Source organism: Mus musculus, chromosome 6 (genome assembly GCF_000001635.26).
Source record: "Mus musculus strain C57BL/6J chromosome 6, GRCm38.p6 C57BL/6J".
NCBI classification, from domain to species: Eukaryota; Metazoa; Chordata; class Mammalia; order Rodentia; family Muridae; genus Mus; species Mus musculus.
Window position 1 is genome coordinate 38,281,635 of NC_000072.6, and position 18,765 is coordinate 38,300,399.

The following is an 18,765-nucleotide window of genomic DNA, read 5'->3' on the forward strand; positions in this document are numbered from 1 at the left end:
GTGCCATGCCGGCGAGCCTGTCTAACTGCACCAAGGTAAAATTAGCATTGGTTCCGTATTTACGGACCGACTCGGCAATTTCTTTAATTTGTAAGTATTCTACCGGAGCGTGGACACGCCCACCCTCGGCTCCTTCAAAGACCGGAAATGCCTGTTGTATTTTCCTTTGTTCCTCTCTGGGAATGAATGAGTCTGCGTACTGCCTCTCTGCGCATTGCCTCTCTGCGCAGGGCTGACGCACTACGCAGGGCGGGGACTCCGCATAGGGCGGACCTTGAAGCCGACTGCCCTGAGGCCAATCAGCAAACTGGCCTTCGCCAGCCGCTTTTGGCTTCCTTAACTGATTAGCTAGCACTTTACCTGGCTGGTACCCTTTTTTCTCATAATGAGCTGCTTCTTCCTCCCAGTCTGTTTCTTCAGAGGAGAATTCATCATCTGATTCAGAGCTACCAAGAGCTGGCTCCCCGAGCCCATCCAGCGATGAGCACAGGCTCCTTTTCCTAGAGACCTCCGCTAATTGATCTTTCTTCTTTTCCCTTTTTCCTCTTTTTCTTCTAATCTCTCTCCAGGTATTCCTACCTAACCTTAACTTTTCCTCGGGTTCAAGACCCTTGGAAAGGCCTGTATACTTATTTTGTGTACCATATTTCCTCTTTGTTCCTACTCTCTCTCCCCACTTTACTTCTGATAGCTTGTCCTGAATTTCCTCTAGAATTTTCAGCCCTATCTTAATCACTTGATAACATGTGAAAAGGAACAAAAGGGCTCCTAACACCAGAAAAAATTCAAGGCCAAACATATTCCACTTTACTTCTGATAGACTGTCTTGAATTTCCTTAGAAAGTTCAAGATCAGACTTACCTCGTAAAGCTGTACTCACTGGTACTCTCGTTCCCCAGCTGAAAAGTTCTGAATTCATACAGTTGAATCCTTCTTAACAGTCTGCTTTACGGGAACCTTTATTACCGCGACCCGCAGTTCTGGTTCTGGAATGAGGGATCTTCCTTGCGCCAGTCCCGAGTTTTTTCTCGTCCCGGAATTCGGCACCAATTGTTATTAGACGCGTTCTCACGCCCGGCCAGGAAGAACACCACAGACCAGAATCTTCTGCGGCAAAACTTTATTGCTTACATCTTCAGGAGCAAGAGTGTAAGAAGCAAGAGAGAGAGAAAAACGAAACCCCGTCCCTTTTTTAGGAGAGTTATATTTCGCCTAGGACGTGTCACTCCCTGATTGGCTGCAGCCCATCGGCCGAGTTGACGTCACGGGGAAGGCAGAGCACATGGAGTGGAGAACCACCCTCGGCATATGCGCAGATTATTTGTTTACCACTTAGAACACAGCTGTCAGCGCCATCTTGTAACGGCGAATGTGGGCGCGGCTCCCAACACCCATGGTTCCAGAAGTCAAGATTGGATGTCACCAGGCCCAAGCCCTACAGAGGCTAGAGGAAGGCAGTCTGAACACAGGGAAATAGCCAATAAAGACAGGCAAGATCAACTGCTTTATGACAGCATCTGCCATGTTTTCTTGGCTCAATTATGCCAAGATGTGTAAAAGACTGTGAGCCAAAAGAAGATTCTATCTGAGACACCTCCACCTTTAAAGCTGGCAGAGCCAATCGGAGTTGTAACTTTCCTTGCTTCTGCTGAGATCCTGCGGAGTGCCCTATACCTTGCTGGTTCCTCCGAATAAATCAGAAATTCATCTTGTAGATACATACTGGAGCATGAGTGCACATCAGGCAAGATGAAAATAAAATATTACCTTTATTATTTTCTTTCCATTTTTTAAGACAGGGTTTCGTGTAGCTCAGGCTGGCCTCGACTCTCTGTAGTTGAAAATGACCTTCAACTCCTGACATTCCTGATTCTACCTCCCAAGTGCTGACAGTACAGTCGCCCAGCAAATGTTGCCGTCATAAGGTTAGTGTATGATAAGGTCACATGGAACTTCCCATGCAAAAGTGAATTGAGGAGGTGAGGTTTAATATTACTAACGAATGGATTAATAAAACACGCCTTTATGCTGGTACTGTGGCACATGCCTATACTGACTGATATAGAAGACCCGCTTGAAAACAGCATGGGCAACAGAGCAAGACCCTGCTTCAACAAAAATTGAATAAATAAAATATAACCTTGGATGAGTAATTAATAAGACATAATACAAAAGTTTCCTTAACATTTGGCCAGACTGCAGCTGGAGATGTAGCTCACTCAGTAGAGTGCTTGCATAGCACACATAAAGTTCTGAGTTTGAGCCCCTGAGCATGTGGATACATTCGTATAATCACACTATATGCCTGTAATTTTAGCAGTTGGGAGGTGAAAGAAAGAAGATCAGAGGTCCAAGGTTATCTTTGGCTGCATAATGAATTGGAGGGCAACCTGGCATACTTGAGACTTCATCTCAAAACAACAAATATATTTGCATACTGTGGTAGTTTGAATAGGCTTGGACACCCATGTATTTGAATATGCTTAGCCCATGGGAAGTAGCACTATTAGGAAGGTATTGCCTTTTTGGAACAGATGTGGCCTTGTATGAGGACCTGTGCTACTGGGTAGGTGGCTTTGAAGATGCCTAGTGCTCAGGCTCTGCCCAGTGTAGAAGAGACCCTCCTCCTAGCTGCCCATGGTGGTCTCCTTCTGGATGCCTTCGGGTCAAGATACAGACCTCTCAGCTCCTCCAGCACCATGCCTGCCATGCTTCCCTCCACGATGATAATGGGCTGAACCTCTGGACCTATAAGCCACCCCAATTAAAAGTTGTCCTTTATAAGAATTGCCTTGGTCGGCAGACCCTGAAAAATTGGCTGGGTTGGCCCCGCGCTTCCTTTTCCGGTGGCGGCGCTGAGCGGTGAGGAGCTCGTGCTCAGAGCTTTGCTGTCCAAGGGTCCGCTGCAGTCCGTGCAGATCTTCGGACGCAAGAAGATAGCCATGGCTGTGGCCCACTGCAAATGGGGAAATGGGCTCATCAAGGTGAAGGGACATCCCCTGGAGATGATCGAGCCCCGCACGCTGCAGTACAAGTTACCGGAGCCTGTTTTGCTTCTGGGCAAGGAGCGATTTGCTGGTGTGGATATCCCGGTCTGTGTGAAGGGTGGTGGACATGTGGCCCAAATTTATGCCATCCGACAGCCCATCTCAAAGGCCCTGGTAGCCAAAAATATGTGGATGAAGCCTCTAAGAAGGAGATGAAAGATATCCTCATTCAATACTATCGGACCCTGCTTGTAGCTGACCCCCGTCGCTGCGAATCCAAAAAGTTTGGAGGTCCTGGTCCCTTTGCCCGATACCAGAAATCCTACCGATAAGCCCATCTCAAGGATGAGGGTTTACCTATGTAATAAACATCCTAGGATTTTAACGTTCCTGTTTAAAAATAAAAGAATTGCCTTGGTCATGGTGTCTCTTCACAACAATAAAACCCTAAGAAACATACACAGTATATATATTTGCATACACAATAGTATGCATATACACACATAGACACACACAGAGACACCCACACACTGCTGTGCAAGCACCAGATAGGCAGAGACACACCTATGAGACTATTCCTGTCCTTCATTCATTTGTGCTAAGTTCTCACACTTAGAAATCAGTTCTCAGGACCTACCCAGAATTTGACGGGTAACTTGGTTTGCTTGCTTGCTTGCTTGCTTGCTTGCTTGCTTGCTTGCTTGCTTGCTTGCTTGCTTGCTTGCTGCTTGCTGCTTGCTTGTGACAGGGTCTTACTATTTAGCCCTGGCTGTCCTGGAACTCACTATGTAAACCAGACTGGTCTCAGACTCACAGAGAACCTCCTGCCTGCCTCTGTCTCCCAAGTGCTGGATCAAGGCAAGCTCCACCATGCCCAGGTATATAAATTTTTTAAAACATTTAATAGCTTCATTGACTTTTTCTTACAGAAGGAAAGCATAATCATTGGAGAAGAAAAACATATATAATATATTGTGCTATATAATATGTAACATATATTGTCTAGAACAACTATCCAGGAAACAAAACGTATTGTGTCTTTCATGAGAATATGCTGACAGGACACTTCGGAGAGACCCGAGCCTAGCACTTTCCATGATGAGCAGAAACTGCTGTGGCTGCTTTGAGGAACAATTCTGAAGTTCTTCATGAGTCTTTCTAGTATCTACTATCTTATACCTAGAAATGTATCCTAAGACAATAGCAAGTGCAAGCACTTACTTAAATACTAAAAGGATGCAAACAATAAACATCCAACAATACAACTATGATCACATGACACACAAAAGTGTGATACACCTATCTAATAATACTGCAAATGCATTTGATATAGGAAAGTGCTTATAAAGAGACAAATATAACCTCAATATCTAAGATTAGATATATGAAAAAAACAAAATATTTAATGTGTTAGCAATGATTACTTCCTTTAAAAAATCACGTGCTCTGTGTGTGTGTGTGTGCGCGCGTGTGTGTGCGTGTGTGTGTCGGTCAGAAGGCAACTTGCCGAAGTCAGTTCTCTCCTTCTATCATGTGGGTCCTGAGAGTCTACTCAGACTTGGTGTTAAGTGACCTTACCCACTGAGCCATCTCATGAGCCAGCGTGATTATGTATTTAGTTTTAGTTTTTTTGGAACAGGGTTTCTCTGTATAGCCCTGGCTGGTTTCAAACTCACAGAGTTCCACCTGCCCCTGCCTCTTGAGTGCTGGGACCAAAAGCATGTACCACTCCCCACCACCCAGCTGTTATACAGTGGCATTAATGGTGATTATTACCTTCTTAATATATTTGTATTACATCAGTCAGCATTCCATTCTTTGACAAATGTCCATTAAAGTCAGTTTAAAGGAGAACCTTCTTTTGGCTCACAGTCAAACGTGTCAGCCCATGGTCACGTGGCTCTGCTGTTTCCGGACCTGGTGAGGGAGAACACCATGGAAGCATTTGGGGACACAAAGCTGCTCCACTCATGGCAGATAGGAAGCTGAGAGGAGGAGAAGGGACAAAACCCACCCTTCAAGGGCATGCCCTCCAACTACAGCCCAGTTCTCAAAGCTTCCAACACCTCCCAATAGCCCACTATGCTTTAAAATCCATAAATATACAAACACATTCATAAGGCCGATCCCTTGGGATCCAATCTGCTTCCAAAGGCCACACCTCTGAACACTGCAGAGATGGCTCCAAGACACATGGAGGTTCCCAGCATGCATCTCTAACTCCAGCTCCAGGGGATCTAATGCCCTCTTCTGGGCTCTGTGGTCTCCTGCGTGCATATGGCACACATAAACTCATTCAAATATTCATGCACATGCAATAAAAATACATACATTGGGGGCTGGAGAGTTGGCTCAGTGGGTAAGAGCACTGACTGCTCTTCCAGAGGTCCTGAGTTCAATTCCCAGCAACAACATGGTGGCTCACAACCATCTGTAATAGAATCCAAAACCCTCTTTTGGTGTATCTGAAGATAGTGACAGTATACTCATATGCATTAAATAAATAAATAAATAAATAAATAAATAAATAAATGCATTTTAAAATGAAAACGGAGCAGGGAGTGATGGCCACACCTGTGATCCCAGCCCCTGAGAGTGTGAGGCCAAAGGATCAGGAATTCCAGTCTAGCCTGGGCTACAGAGTGAGTCCCTGAATAAAAAGTCAAACAAATAACTAATCAATCAATTTACAGAAACTCTGCTACTTAAAATAAAATTTATACTTTGCTCATAAACCAAAAAAATTAAAAAGAAAATCACTATACATACCATAAGATACAAATGAGTTTTATTTATGAATCTCAGTGAATTGCAAACAGAAAAAAAAAAATGCCAAGAGTATATGCCATAGTCACACAGAGCTGATTTATTATAAATTTAAGGATGTTTCAATATTATAAAAACATTGAATGCAATCAATCATGCAAGGTGTGAAGATATTAAAAGACTGAGTCACTTTATCAAGTCTTCAGCTTCCAACAAGTAAGAATAGAGTGAAGCTAACAACTAACTCTAATGAAGAAATACCAAAAATACTTTTATTTGTATTAAACATGAAATGATGGAGCTCCATAACACATCACTTTGTAGCTATGATTTTCTATTCAGACAGACAGGCCATCTCCAGTTATTACAACTAACCATTCATCTTAAAAGTTAGCAGTACTCCAGAGAGATCCCCATAGAGAATAGCAACACAAACACAAAATAATCAGGAAAGAACTAGCATAATAAATTTATATATATATAAAAAAACACAGTGAGGAAAATCGGGACACACTGATGTGGGACGGAGAGCATCCTTGATGGGCAACCCACTTCATGAACAGAAGTTGACTCTAAACTTCAGTGATTCAATTACTTGCATCATACAGCACCCTCAATAGGAAAAAAAGAAAGTGTAAGCATTTTTTTTTAAATAAAGGACCTGAACTGAGGGTTGTGGTGATCATGAGTGTGGTGGTGAACATGAACACCTATAGACCTAGCAGATGCCTCCAGCCTACCTGGTCTACATAATGAGTTCCAGGCCAGTCAGGGCTACAGTGAGACCCTGACTTTTTTTTTTTTTAAATAAAAAAAAAAAAAACAAAATCAGAGCCAGAAGTGGTGGCACACACCTTTAATCCCAGCACTCAGGTAGAGTGTGGGGCACAAAGGCAATGACAGAGACAGGTAGGCTTCTGTGAGTTCAAGGCCAGCCTGGTCTACAGAGTGAGTCTAGGACAGCCAGGGCTCCATTACATAGAGAAACCCTGTTTCAAAAACAAAACAAAATCATAAAACCTATAAAACCAAAACCAAGCAAACAAAACAATGAAAATTAGCATATTCTGAATCAACTTATTCAGTATCTGACAAGAAGTGTTCTAACTTCTAAGTGTCAGGATTGCCACGAGGAATAATTAATGGTTTTGCTCAAAACCAAAGCTTTGGATGGAGCGTGAGGTATAAGCTGGAGGTCTACAAACCACCTTTTCAGGGTCAGTAAGGGTTATTGTGACTCTTGACAATTGTAATTTTGCCAGGCTTTGAGGCACAGTGAGGGAAGTAGTGATTATGTTTACAGAAGAGGCAACAGCATTTAAAGACTGAGTCCAGGGCTAGGCCTGAGGATGTGCCTCGGGAGGCAGAGTGCTTGCTTACATGATCAAGTCCCATCTTCAATCCCTAGCACTGAGTAAGTGGGGCATGGTAGCAAATGCCAGTAATGTCAACACTTAGGAGGTGGGGGCAGGAGGATCCAAAATGTAGACTACATACTGAGTTCAAGACCAGCCTAGAATACCTTGCCTCAAAAGAAAAACAAAAACAACTAACCAACCAAACAAGAGTAATAAGATGAAATATATTCCAAAAAATTCAAGTTGGTGGAAATTTTGGCATCTGTCTTGTTTGTTTTTTTGAGTCATGGTTTCTAGTAGCTGGGCCAGCCTCTAACTCACTGTGTTATGAAGACTGGCCTTCAACTCTGGCTCCTTCTGCCTCCAGCTTTTAAGTGCTGGAATTATAGGCATGTTCCACAACAGCAGACTCTAACCTTTTTGTTCCTAAAACTCAACCAAAAAAGGTAATACCTAATCACCAAAGTCATATCTCACAAAAATCTGTATTTCTGGCTTCTTCTGAAAAACGGAACAATATGGAGATCTGGGTCCATATCCCCGGATAGAAACCCAAAGTGAGGAACCACCACTGTTGGGACAGCTTGCCACAGCCCTTCTTCCTTACCCCCATTTACCTGTTGCTCTGCCCCTGTGCATCCTAACGTAGGATGCTTGCCCTGCGTGATGGAGGCCGATGAAAATTTCGGCAGGAGAAACAGAACTGCAATATCCTTAGGTTTGCTTCCAAAAGATCAGGCAGCTGGAATGGAGGCAGGGAGAAGAGGAGAGAGCCTGGTGTGTCCCACACCTGTGACCCTAGCACTTAAGGAGCAGCAGGATTACAAGTCTAAAGCCACCTCCCACATATGGAAGGCGAGAACTGACAACAGGGAGGCGACCTCTGACCTCCACATATACATCACCGAACCACACACATCACTACATCCGTAAGCCTAAACACAACACGTATAGTAAATAAGTAAAACGTAAACACAACACGTATAGTAAATAAGTAAAACGTATTTAAAAGCAGGGAAACACAAGCCACTTTAGAGGCAGATGTGGTAGCATCACCGACACCCCCACCTCATGGGAGATAGAGGCCAGGGGATAAGGAGTTCAAACCCAGCCTGAGCTACATAGTGAGTTCGAGACTAGCCCGGGCTGCATGAGACCGTGTCAACAAATAAATGAGAGAGAGTAAATGAAATCTTCAAAGGCCAACTATATCAATATTTAAATGCGGCTACCATGGCTACCATGGGTATAAGAGCCTACCCAGCACCTCATACCAAAAAACAAAAACAAAACAAACAAAAAAACTCAACAATTAACCTGGACATCATTGAGTAATGTGCCTATGAAATACATAAGAGAAGTGTGCACAAAGGCAGTGACAGTTTTGTGTGTGTGTATACCAAGGCAGGGAGAGGTGGGGGTGTGCACCAGGGCAGTGTCTGAAGGTGGAGAGAGGTAAGGAAAACTGACCCTTTAGAAGGTTTCTGAGGGGGAAAGAACTTCCAACACTTGGAAACAGATTTGCCATGGAATGAGGAAAAGATAATAAGGACAATCAATAACTTGTTGTCTTAAGTCAAATGACTGGATAATGGTCTCAGAATGAGGTGGGGGGAGGGCTGGAGGAAACCGGTTGCGATTCCTGAGAGTCCTCAGAGAATTCTCGTGTTAGAGCTAGAGAAGTTTGTGCAGTAAAGTGACAAGGCTCCACTTGAACTATCGGTTGGGGGCGTGATCATGAAGCCTAGTTCGCTCATTACACAAGGGGGGGGGAGGGCTCAGGACCTCTCCACCCCGGGAGTCATTTCCCTGTGTGCTGTGGAACTAATTTGAAAAGTAAAGTCCAAGGAAACACTGCTCTGTTTCTGAGACATGAAGAAATGAAAACACAAGACAAAGCAAAGAGCTGCGCATTCTCTGGCCCACGCACCGCGAGAGAGTGCCCAAGGTCAGCCATCACCCACTAGTGTAAACTGACCCCAAGTTAGCTCCCCAGCGAGCAGGCTCCAAACACCCCCATCCTTCCTTTCTACGAAGGTTTGTGAATAAAATCACCCTCTTCCCTCAGTACCACATCTCTTAACTTTATCTGCCCAGCATGGGGTGAGCAGCCAGACTCGATCTGGTAACACTTACATAACATAATTTGAGTGCTGAGAATACAGCTCAGAGGTAGAGCACACTTGCCTAGTGCTCATGAGCCACAGGCCCATTCCCAGTATCATATACACAAAAAGATAATTTTGTAGACTAAATTCCCAAAAGAACTAAAACTTAAAATGAAATACTATGGACTTGAATAAAATGTTGCAACAATGGTTACAGACCAGGAACATCATATCTGAGAGCATGCTGGTGAGACACATGAGAAAGCAATACTATAAGAGCTACCACTGTAAGAGCTACCACGTCTATTGATGGAAAGAGAACACACTGAGCCACCCCATCCCATCAAGGATTTAAGATGGCTTACAGCAAAATACATATAGGAAAATGACAGAGTGTAAATAGTAATAATAATTAAATGCAATTTCTTTTGAGGCAGGGTCTCACTGTGCAGCTCTGACTAGCCTGGAACTCACTCTGTACATCAGGCAGTCTTGAACTCACAGATCTGCTTGCCTCTGCCTCTGGAGTGCTGGGATTAAAGGCCTGCACCACTGGGACTGGACTAAAATTTTACTTTAAAGTTTAGTCCAGGACTTAGATGTACCTTGCTGGTGGAGGACTTTGTTTCACATGGGCAAGGCCCTTGGTTTGATCCCAATGCATAAACACACACACAAACACACACACAAACACACACACACACACACACACACACACAAATACCACTAGGAAAAAAATGTCACAACTTGAATTTTAAAAGAAAGAAAAGAATATAAAACACAATCTCAGAAGTACTGTTACTGACAACTGAAGTGAGAAGCCCTAAGTCCGCGAGCTTACTGTCCACTAAGAGGAAACTGGTTTGGAAAGGACACTTTTACATCCCTCCTCTCCTTTGATCCATTGGTATCATGATAAAAGTTTCTCCAAATAAGGTAAGTTTGGCTTTATGAAAACTTACTAAATTGCTCCTATTTCTCAAATGTCACGTTATGGAAAGAAACACAAATCTTTTTACACAGTTACATTGGGGAACATGACCACAACAAATATCAGCAAAGCACACACTGAAAACAACAGGATGAGTGGGTACAGAGAGGCTGGAGGAAGGGAGGAGGGAAGGGAGGAGGGAAGAGGGAGGACGGAGGAGAGAGAGGGAGAAGGAGAGGAGGGGAGAGGGAGGAGGGAGGGAGAGACCACGAAATGGGCAAGGTATATATGGATTCCTGATGGTCTGTCCCATCCACACCGGGGAGATATAACTGGAAGGAGTGAACCACACATCCTTCAGGATAGAGCAGCTGAGCTCTGATAGGCTCGATAGAGGATGAGAGAGGGGTGGGGTGAGGTAGAAACCTCCGAGCAGAGTCCAGAGATCATTAGCTGGGTTGCTGACTGAGGATGGACCCAGAAACTTGAATATTATGAACACAGTATTGATGACAGCACAGAGGGCCCAAGCCACAAAATGCAACATGGGAAATTCACAAAATCAAGCAAGAGACACAGAAAGCAGGGACAGAGGTTATCCACACAGACAGTTAAAGAAATATGTATCAGAAAACAGTATTGTTTAGCACCTACAAGCCAAGCAAAGGTACAAATTGGCTTTTAAATTCAATACTGCACAGATACAAAATGAGATATTCAAACACTGTTAGGAGTATGAAATATTACAGAATAAGGGAGGTGATTACACTTATATTAACAATTCTTTGCAAAAAAGGAACTAAGTATAAGCCCAAGTAACAAACAATACAGAGTTCACAAACTGTGATGTCCATAACATAAGCTATGTAAATGGAGTCTAGAAAACACCAGCGGGACCTAGCAGACAGCAGAAGAAACCTGCCCTCCATTGAGGCTCGAAGGCATTCAGGGGCTGCAGAGAGAGACTACAGCTTCAGGATTCACCCTGGATTACGTGCTCAGAATTTACCCTCTCTTGGCTGGCTCCAGGTCCAACCTCAGCCCTCAGCCGCAAGTGTATTTTCGTTTCCACCCTGGGTCCTGGCGATCAGTTAGTTGTGAGGTAGGTATTACAGTTGCCAATGATACTAAGTGAGGGAGAGAAAGACCGGCTAAAAACTGCAGCTCAGCAAAAGTCTTGCTTCTGATCCTCCAAGATGGACAGGGGCTTCTCACTTCCTCCGAAGCTCGTTCAGGTTTATTGGGGCTTCCTGGGCGACTGAGCACGGGCAGGGAGGAAAGGCCTGGCTTCCACAGCCCCGAGGGCTCCTTGTTTCCCAAGGCCTTGTGGTTGCTCAGTAGAAGCCGAGTGGTCTGAAAGGAAGAAGAGAGATGAGCTTTCTGTTTTAATTCTACGTTGTTGGAAGCAACATGGGAGGGAATGGGGTAGAATGGGGGGGGGGGAGTAAATAAATTAAAACAAGCAGTCGGAAAGACTAAGAGCAACTTGAGGAGATGTTTCTGATATTAAATTAGTGAACAAAGATAATAAGCTAAAACCAGTTTGCCCACAGCCAGATCAGCACTTTCTCTGTAACTGGGCTAGAAGAGTTACAACAAAGCGGATCTCCTTGCAACTTTGTGCTTGTTTGAATAAGAATGGTCCCTCTAAGCTTGTACATTTGAATACTTAATCACCGGGGAGTGAAACTCTTTGATAGGATTAGAAGGATTAGGAGCTGTCACTGGGGGTGGGCTTTGAGGTTTCAAAAACCCATGCCAGGCCCCAGTGTCCTCAGGCTCTCTATCTCTCAGTCTCTCTCTCTCTCTCTCTCTCTCTCTCTCTCTCTCTCTCTCTCTCTCTCTCTCTCTCTCTCTCTCTGTCTCTGTCTCATGCCTGCTGCGCCTGTCACAATGAATGCTCCCTGCCATGATGATGCAAGCCTCTGAAATCATAAGCCAGCCCCAATTAAATGCTTTCCTTTATAAGAGTTGCCTTGGTCATGGCGTCTCTTCACAGCAATAGAACAGTGGCTAAGACAAACTTTATTATTATTATTATTATTATTATTATTATATCTATTTATTTTATTTATAAGTACACTGTAACCATGTCACTGTCACACCAGCAGAGGGCACCAGATCCCATTACAGATGGGTGTGAGCCACCATGTGATAGCTGGGAACTAAGCTCAGGACGTCTGGAAAAGCAGTCAGTGCTCTTAACTGCTGAGCCTTCGCTCTAGCACTTATTCTATTATTTTATAAATAATAAAATTTCTAAGCCATCATGTAGGTGCTGGGAATCAAACCTTGGTCCTCTGCAATAGCAACAAGTATTCTAACTGCTGAGACATCTCTCCAGCACTCCTTAAGACATGTGGTTTTATTTCTAGCTAGTCTGTTGCCTGTAATGTGGTCAAAATCACTTAAAAATAAAAATAGGGACAAACTTTAGTTCAATTTCACAAAAGCAAACCATGTGTACATTACCTGCCCATGTTCCCAGCTGAGCTATTGAGATTATTCTACCAAATTCTTGGCTCCCAATTTGCCCAGAAGCTACCATGCTCAAATACTTGGGCAAATCCTCTAACTTGGCAAAAGTCTTCGCTTCTTTGGTTAAAATCATATTTCCGTATCATGCAATGTTAGCTGGGGCTAGGCCACAGCTCAGTGATTAGAAGAATTTGTTGCTGTAATTGCAAGCACCTCACAGACCTCACAGAGATCTGATCCCCTCTTCTGGCTTCCTCTGCCTCCTTCCTTCATACACACCTATGCGTTGGAGAACACACACACACACACAACACAAACAAATAAAGTAACAACCAAATAAAATGTTGACAGTCTTAACCTTTCCAAGGAAAAGGCTGCAATTAGCACAGGAAATGTTTTGTCTGCAGGCTGACTTCCATTCACTGCTCCTCCTCCTCCACAGACCAGAAAACCTCAGCACACCTCCTCGCCGCCCCACACCTCTTGGTGATGTGTTAAAACAGCGGCTCCAGTCTGAACATGGCACCCTGGGCCTAAACAGTTCCACGTGTAAGAAGTTTATTGGGAGAGACAGAGAGGGAGGAAGGTGGAGGCAGAAAGAGAAGGGGGAAAAAGAGAGAGAGGAGGAGGCATTCCCCTTATTTATATGGAAAATGATGTAACACAGGTAAAGGTGAGAGGTGAGCCAAGTGGATTCTGGGAATATGTTGCCTGTTATCTTGGCAACAGGTCTGCAGGTCATGCGGTTGCCTATGTGATGTCACATATGTTTGGGAGGTCCCCATTGATGCCTACCTTTCTCTTCAAGCATCTTGTGCAACTTCTTATGTCTGTAGACAGAGATTATCTGGAAATTCACGACGCTTGAAACACTAAGTTCTTGGTCCTCTAGCAACTTGAGGGTGGCAGCATGGATGAGCTGGTGGGAGCGTTTGCAGGGCTGAAAGGGGCATTCACCTCGCACAAAGGATTTGCACACGTGAAACTTGTTGCATCTATCCTTGAGGCTGCAGTAGCCATAAAGGACATCGACACCTTTGTTGTACATCTGACAGACCTGGGGCAGAAGCGAAGCAAGGTTTCAATGGTTTTCACTCTTACCTGTAAGCCAATAAACTATAGCGGTACTAAAAGAGAAGTTAACGGCATCTTTGGGGCAGGGGAGCGTGGATGTGCGCATGCGTGTGAAGGCCAGCGTTCAGCACTGGGTGTCCTTTCAAGTCATCCTCCACTTTTTTTTTTTTTTTTTTTGAGACAAGGTCTCTCATGGGACTTAGAACTCACTGATTCAGACAGGCTGGCTGATCAGCAGGCCCCAGGGTTCTCCTGTCTCTCTTCTCCACCATTATGACTATGGGGTATGGATACTACCACGCCTGTATTTTTTTCTTTTTTAAAGATGTGCGTGTGCGTGTGCGGGTTATATGCATATGAGTACAGGTGCCCATAGATCCCCTAGAGCCAAAGTTATAGGTAAGCTGCCCAACATGATTGCTAGGAGAGCTTTCTCTAACATGCATGGAGTTTTGGTTTGATCCGCAGCACTGAATAAAACTGGGCATGGCTGTAATCACCTTAGGGAGACAGGGGGATCAAAAATGCCTCCAAACCTGGTTTTTAGGAGATGCCAAGGCTAGAACTCAGGGCTTTGCCCATGCTAGGCAAGTACTCTAGGAGCTGAGCTACCCCTCTGGTCCCTGTGCTTTGGGGTTTGTTTGTTTGTTTTTTGGTTTGGTTTGGTTTTTTGAGACAGGGTTTCTCTGTGTAGACCTGGCTGTCCTGGAACTCACTTTGTAGACCAGGCTGGCCTCGAACTCAGAAATCCGCCTGCCTCTGCCTCCCAAGTGCTGGGATTTGTGGTTTTGTTTTGAGACAAGATTTGTTGTTACCCTTTCGCCTCAGCCAAGTGTTGGGATTACAGGAGTGAGCTGCCAAGCATAGCTTGTTTTTGTTTTTTGAAAAACCTCCAAAACTGGTTGCTCCATGTATGAGAGTTCTCAGCATCCTTGCCATAATTTATCTTTGTTTTATCTTGAATTGGGTTTGTCTTTTGGTTTGCTTCATTTTCAAGTGACGCTCTTGCTGTGTATCCCAGGCTGGCCCTGAACTCTCAAATCTTTAGCCTCTAGAGAACTTCATCATCACACTGTCTACTTTTTCTCCTTTCTTTTTCTCCCTCCTTTCTTTCTTTCTCCCTCCCTCCCTTCCTTTCTTCCTTCCTTCCTTTCTTTCTTCTCTTTTGACAATAGCTAATCTAATCTGGTGAACTGATTCACTATGGGTTTTTGTTTGTTTTTTAAGACCGGGTTTCAATGCCTGGAATTATTTGGACTGGAGCTCACTCTATGACCAGGCAGGTCTCAGACTTTCAGAGATGTTTCCCCTCTCTGCTGCTGCTATGGTTACAGGGATGCACTACCACACAGATGCTACACTACTCCCTATATACAACCCAAAAAAACTCACCAGTAAATATATCTAGTTTTTAAGGTCTGTTAATAAACCCTACTTCATATGAGCTCTCCCCAAAATTCTTTCCTGCATTGAAGCCATGGATCTGATTTTATCAGGGCTCAGGTCCCTCAAAGATAAGAAAATACCTCAGGCTGTAGAAAGAGACATTCTGGATGGAAGTGTTTGTTCCTCCTGCCTCTGACAGGAATGTCTACAATGATCATGCCAGATTAAAATCTTATAGGGGGCTGGAGTGATGGCTCAGAGGTTAAGAGCACTGGCTGCTTTTCCAGAGGTCCTGAGTTCAAATCCCAGTAGTTCATAACCAGTTACAATGAAATCTGGTATCATCTCCTGGTGTGCAGGTGTACATGCAGGGAGAACATTGTATACATAATAAATAAATCTTTTCTAAAAGATAAGAATTGCCTTTTCTAAAGATTTATTTATTATATATAAGTACACTGTAGCTCTCTTCCGACACACCAGAAGAGGGCATCAGATCCCATTACAGATGATTGTGAGCCACCATGTGGTTGCTGGGAATTGAACTCAGGACCTCTGAAAAAGCAGCCAGTGCTCTTAACCTCTAAGCCTTCTTTCTAGCCCCAAATAAATAAATCTTTTAAAATTATTTTATGGGTAGTCTCATAAATTTGAGATGATTCTTTTGTTAATAAATTCACAGAAATAGAAACAAATGTGTTAATTTTACCACTCCAGCAAATAAAAATGGGTAGTGTTTAAGTATCTGGAACCAAATCATAGTACTTAAAAGCAGTTAAAATGGGGGCTGGTAAGTTGGCTCAGTGGGTAAGAGCACCCGACCGCTCTTCCGAAGGTCCAGCAACCACATGGTGGCTCACAACCATCCGTAACGAGATCTGACTCCCTCTTCTGGAGTGTCTGAAGACAGCTACAGTGTACTTACATATAATAAATAAATAAATCTAAAAAAAAAAAAAAGAGTTTCTTTAAAAAAAAAAAAAAAAAAAAAGCAGTTAAAATGAACATCTAAAGTGGTGGTGGGAGGTGGCTCCCTATCACCTTCGCCTTTGAAGGGGCGTGGATTAGCAGAACAGAAAGCTAGCCTCAGCTAAATGACAAGTTCACTAACATCCTGGGCTATTTAAGATCCTATCCCAACAAAAGAACACAAACATCGAGGGATAGACATCAGTGAGAGAAAGCCTTGCCACAGTTGATGGTAGGATGGCGACTTCTCAAGGACTCACCTCTGGGAAAAGGCAGGGGTCGTTCTGCAAAAGCAGGATTCGCAGCTGCCCTTCATTGAGGCCAAAAAGCCCCCGGCTTTTCAGGACTTGGACGTTGATAGGTGTGTGGATATCATGGGACAGAGAACAGGTAGACCTAGAAGAGTTCAAAGCAGTCAGGAGGCCGGGTCAAGAAGAGGGAAGAGGCTGGTGGGTCTAACTCTGCCTAGGGCATTTCCACTTCACAAGTGAATTCCCCAAGTACTAATAAAACAATTCGGATTGAGGCAACTCAGCTTCCAGGGGTCATTTCCCTGTTCTGTGAGTACCCTACCCTCAGGCTTTTTTGAGATTACTTATCTGTTTTTGTAAAGACTAAAACGTAATCTTCAGGCCAACAACAGCTGCTGGCCTCTCTTTGTCCACCAACACTACAAAGAAAGCACTAGAAAGCTTCCCGGATTGCTGCAAAGCACTGGGCTTGGGCTATGCAGCACTATGCCCTCACCCCATCCTGCCACCAGTTTCCTGCGATTGGACACCAGATTTTTAAGCGCGAAAGGGCTGTGGTTATGGAAGGAGGGAGAGAAGGGAACAGAAGTTCCGCGGGCCATAAAGCCCCCAGGTGTCCCTCAAGCGGCATTTGGCATAAGTGAATTCAAAAGTGGCAACACGGATTCAACCGGGCTGCTGTTGTGGAACATCCTAGCATCCTGGGACAGGGACAGCAAATTGGGGGGCGGGGGGGGGGTGAATAATAAACCTCAGTGGAGAGACCTTCCATATTATTTCTCTCGGCGACTAGGTGCACAGGGCGGCCAGCGCGAAGGCCTTTGTCCCATCCCACCCAGGCTCGCCGAGAAGCATCCGGAAGGCGCATCCCGCCCGCCCGCACCCACTGCCCCGCTGGACACTGAGGACTCCGCCCCTCACCAGCAGTCGCGGTGGGGGCACTTGCCCAGCATGTGGCGGCGACACAAGTGCAGCTGGTCGCAGCCCTGACACTCCCCGCGCTGGTAGCGGGCGCAGAGGCGCGCGGAGGACACGGCCATCACCCTGCAGGCCGTGGCGCCGCCGCCTGAGCCCGCGCCCGCGCCCTCGCCCGCCGCCACCTCGGCCTCTGCGTCCCACGGGCCGTCGCGCAGCTCCACCTCCTGCAGCAGGAAGCGCTCTGGACCCGCGCGCCGCAGCACGGCCCGCAGCTTCGCCTCCGACAGCTCCACGTGGCCGCGCAGGTCCTGCAGGAACATGCGGCCGCCGTGAGCACACAGCACCTTGGTGAGGAACGCGCACAGAGTGAGGTCCGCCATGGCCCGCCAGCGCGTCCCCGCCAGCCCGGGGCCTCCAGGCTCCTCCCCGCCGCGGCCCCGACCGGAGCCTGCGAGCTGTAGGGGGCCGGGCCTCAGAAGGCAGGGCCTGAGCCCCTGCAACATTCCTGGCTCCTGGGTTCCTGGCAGATACCGGATAACAGGGAGGGCTGCAAAGAATGTAAACTGCTGAAGTGGTTCTCCCAGCCTGGGGGCGCGCGCCTGGAATGTTAGCTAGCACCTGGGAGGTGGGGGCAAGAAAAGGCCGAGATCAAGGCCAGCGTCCTTTGCAAAGGGGAGTTGGAGGCTAGCCTGGACTACATGACACCCTGTCTCAAAAAACCTAGTAAGGAACCAGCACAGTGGGTAAAAACTTCCTAAGTGTTGGGGTCCATGAGTCGCCCCACGAGCTTACACAAACCCCGATTTCAGTCAGATAGGGATGGTTTATTGAACACACACCATAATACTGATCAATCAGCTCCATGCCTCAGATGGGATTGAGCCATGATATTGTTGATTTTTCTCTGTCAGCTTATAAATAAACATTTTTCCTATTGTCAAATTGGTGACAATATACATAAACACCCACTAAACCTAAAAGGATTTTCCTTCCTAACAATGGACAAATTCCTAGCGTATTATTCCTCTACGGAGTGGTCGAGAGATATTCTATGGTTTCGTCGCTATGATTCCTTAATGGAAAAGAACCCTGTTGCTCCTGTAGAACCTGCCTTTCCCTGTGTTCCCTCCCTACTAAGAAACGGTTTACATGGAATCCTTATCTGCTTACCAGGGAGCCCAGCCGAAAATGTAAACTGAGAAGTGGTTCCTTGGGATTACCTTGTAAAGGGTCTGCTCTCAAACAATCCTTCTCTGTTTGCCTCTGAGAGAAGCCGACCTAAGATACAACTGAAAAAAGAAAGATTCAAGTTGAGAAAGGGGTTAGAGAGGAATGAAAACCACATGCACACAGAGAGAAGAGACGTTCAAGCAAGATAGAGATAGGGAAGAATTTTACTTCAAGGGCACTGATGTTGTAAGCAAGTGTATCCAGAAGTTTAATAAGACTGATTCTGTATGTTACAGAATAGATGGACTGGGAAGACAGCCCAGTGGATAAAACACTTACTAGACAAGTGTGAGGCTGGAATTTGAATGC

At 45.2% G+C, this 18,765-nt stretch overlaps 1 protein-coding gene and 1 pseudogene across 1 annotated transcript; one reads left to right on the forward strand and one right to left on the reverse strand.

Annotated features, from left to right (window-relative positions):
* Positions 1-2,810: 2,810 nt before the first annotated feature.
* On the forward strand, positions 2,811-3,375 carry Gm7504 (annotated as a pseudogene).
* A 2,384-nt stretch (positions 3,376-5,759) lies between these two features.
* Zc3hav1l (zinc finger CCCH-type, antiviral 1-like) lies at positions 5,760-17,625 on the reverse strand. The gene is made up of 4 exons (NM_172467.3): positions 17,230-17,625; positions 16,318-16,453; positions 13,424-13,685; positions 5,760-11,503 (listed from the first exon to the last, which is right to left on the reverse strand). The coding sequence occupies exons 1-4, from the start codon at positions 17,604-17,606 to the stop codon at positions 11,388-11,390; spliced, it is 891 nt and encodes a 296-aa protein (NP_766055.1). The 5' UTR covers positions 17,607-17,625; the 3' UTR covers positions 5,760-11,387.
* Between the last annotated feature and the right edge of the window lie 1,140 nt (positions 17,626-18,765).

Bases quoted from the DNA above. Each gene is read 5' to 3' on its own strand.
- Zc3hav1l (NM_172467.3), bottom strand. From the start codon at position 17,606: ATGGCGGACCTCACTCTGTGCGCGTTCCTCACCAAGGTGCTGTGTGCT. The intron at 16,454-17,229 runs GTGAGGGGCGGA...GAACTCTTCTAG, and splicing joins TGCCCCCACCGCGACTGCTG to GTCTACCTGTTCTCTGTCCC. The intron at 11,504-13,423 runs GTAGGCATCAAT...TCTTCCTTTCAG, and splicing joins CAAGATGCTTGAAGAGAAAG to ACCACTCGGCTTCTACTGAG.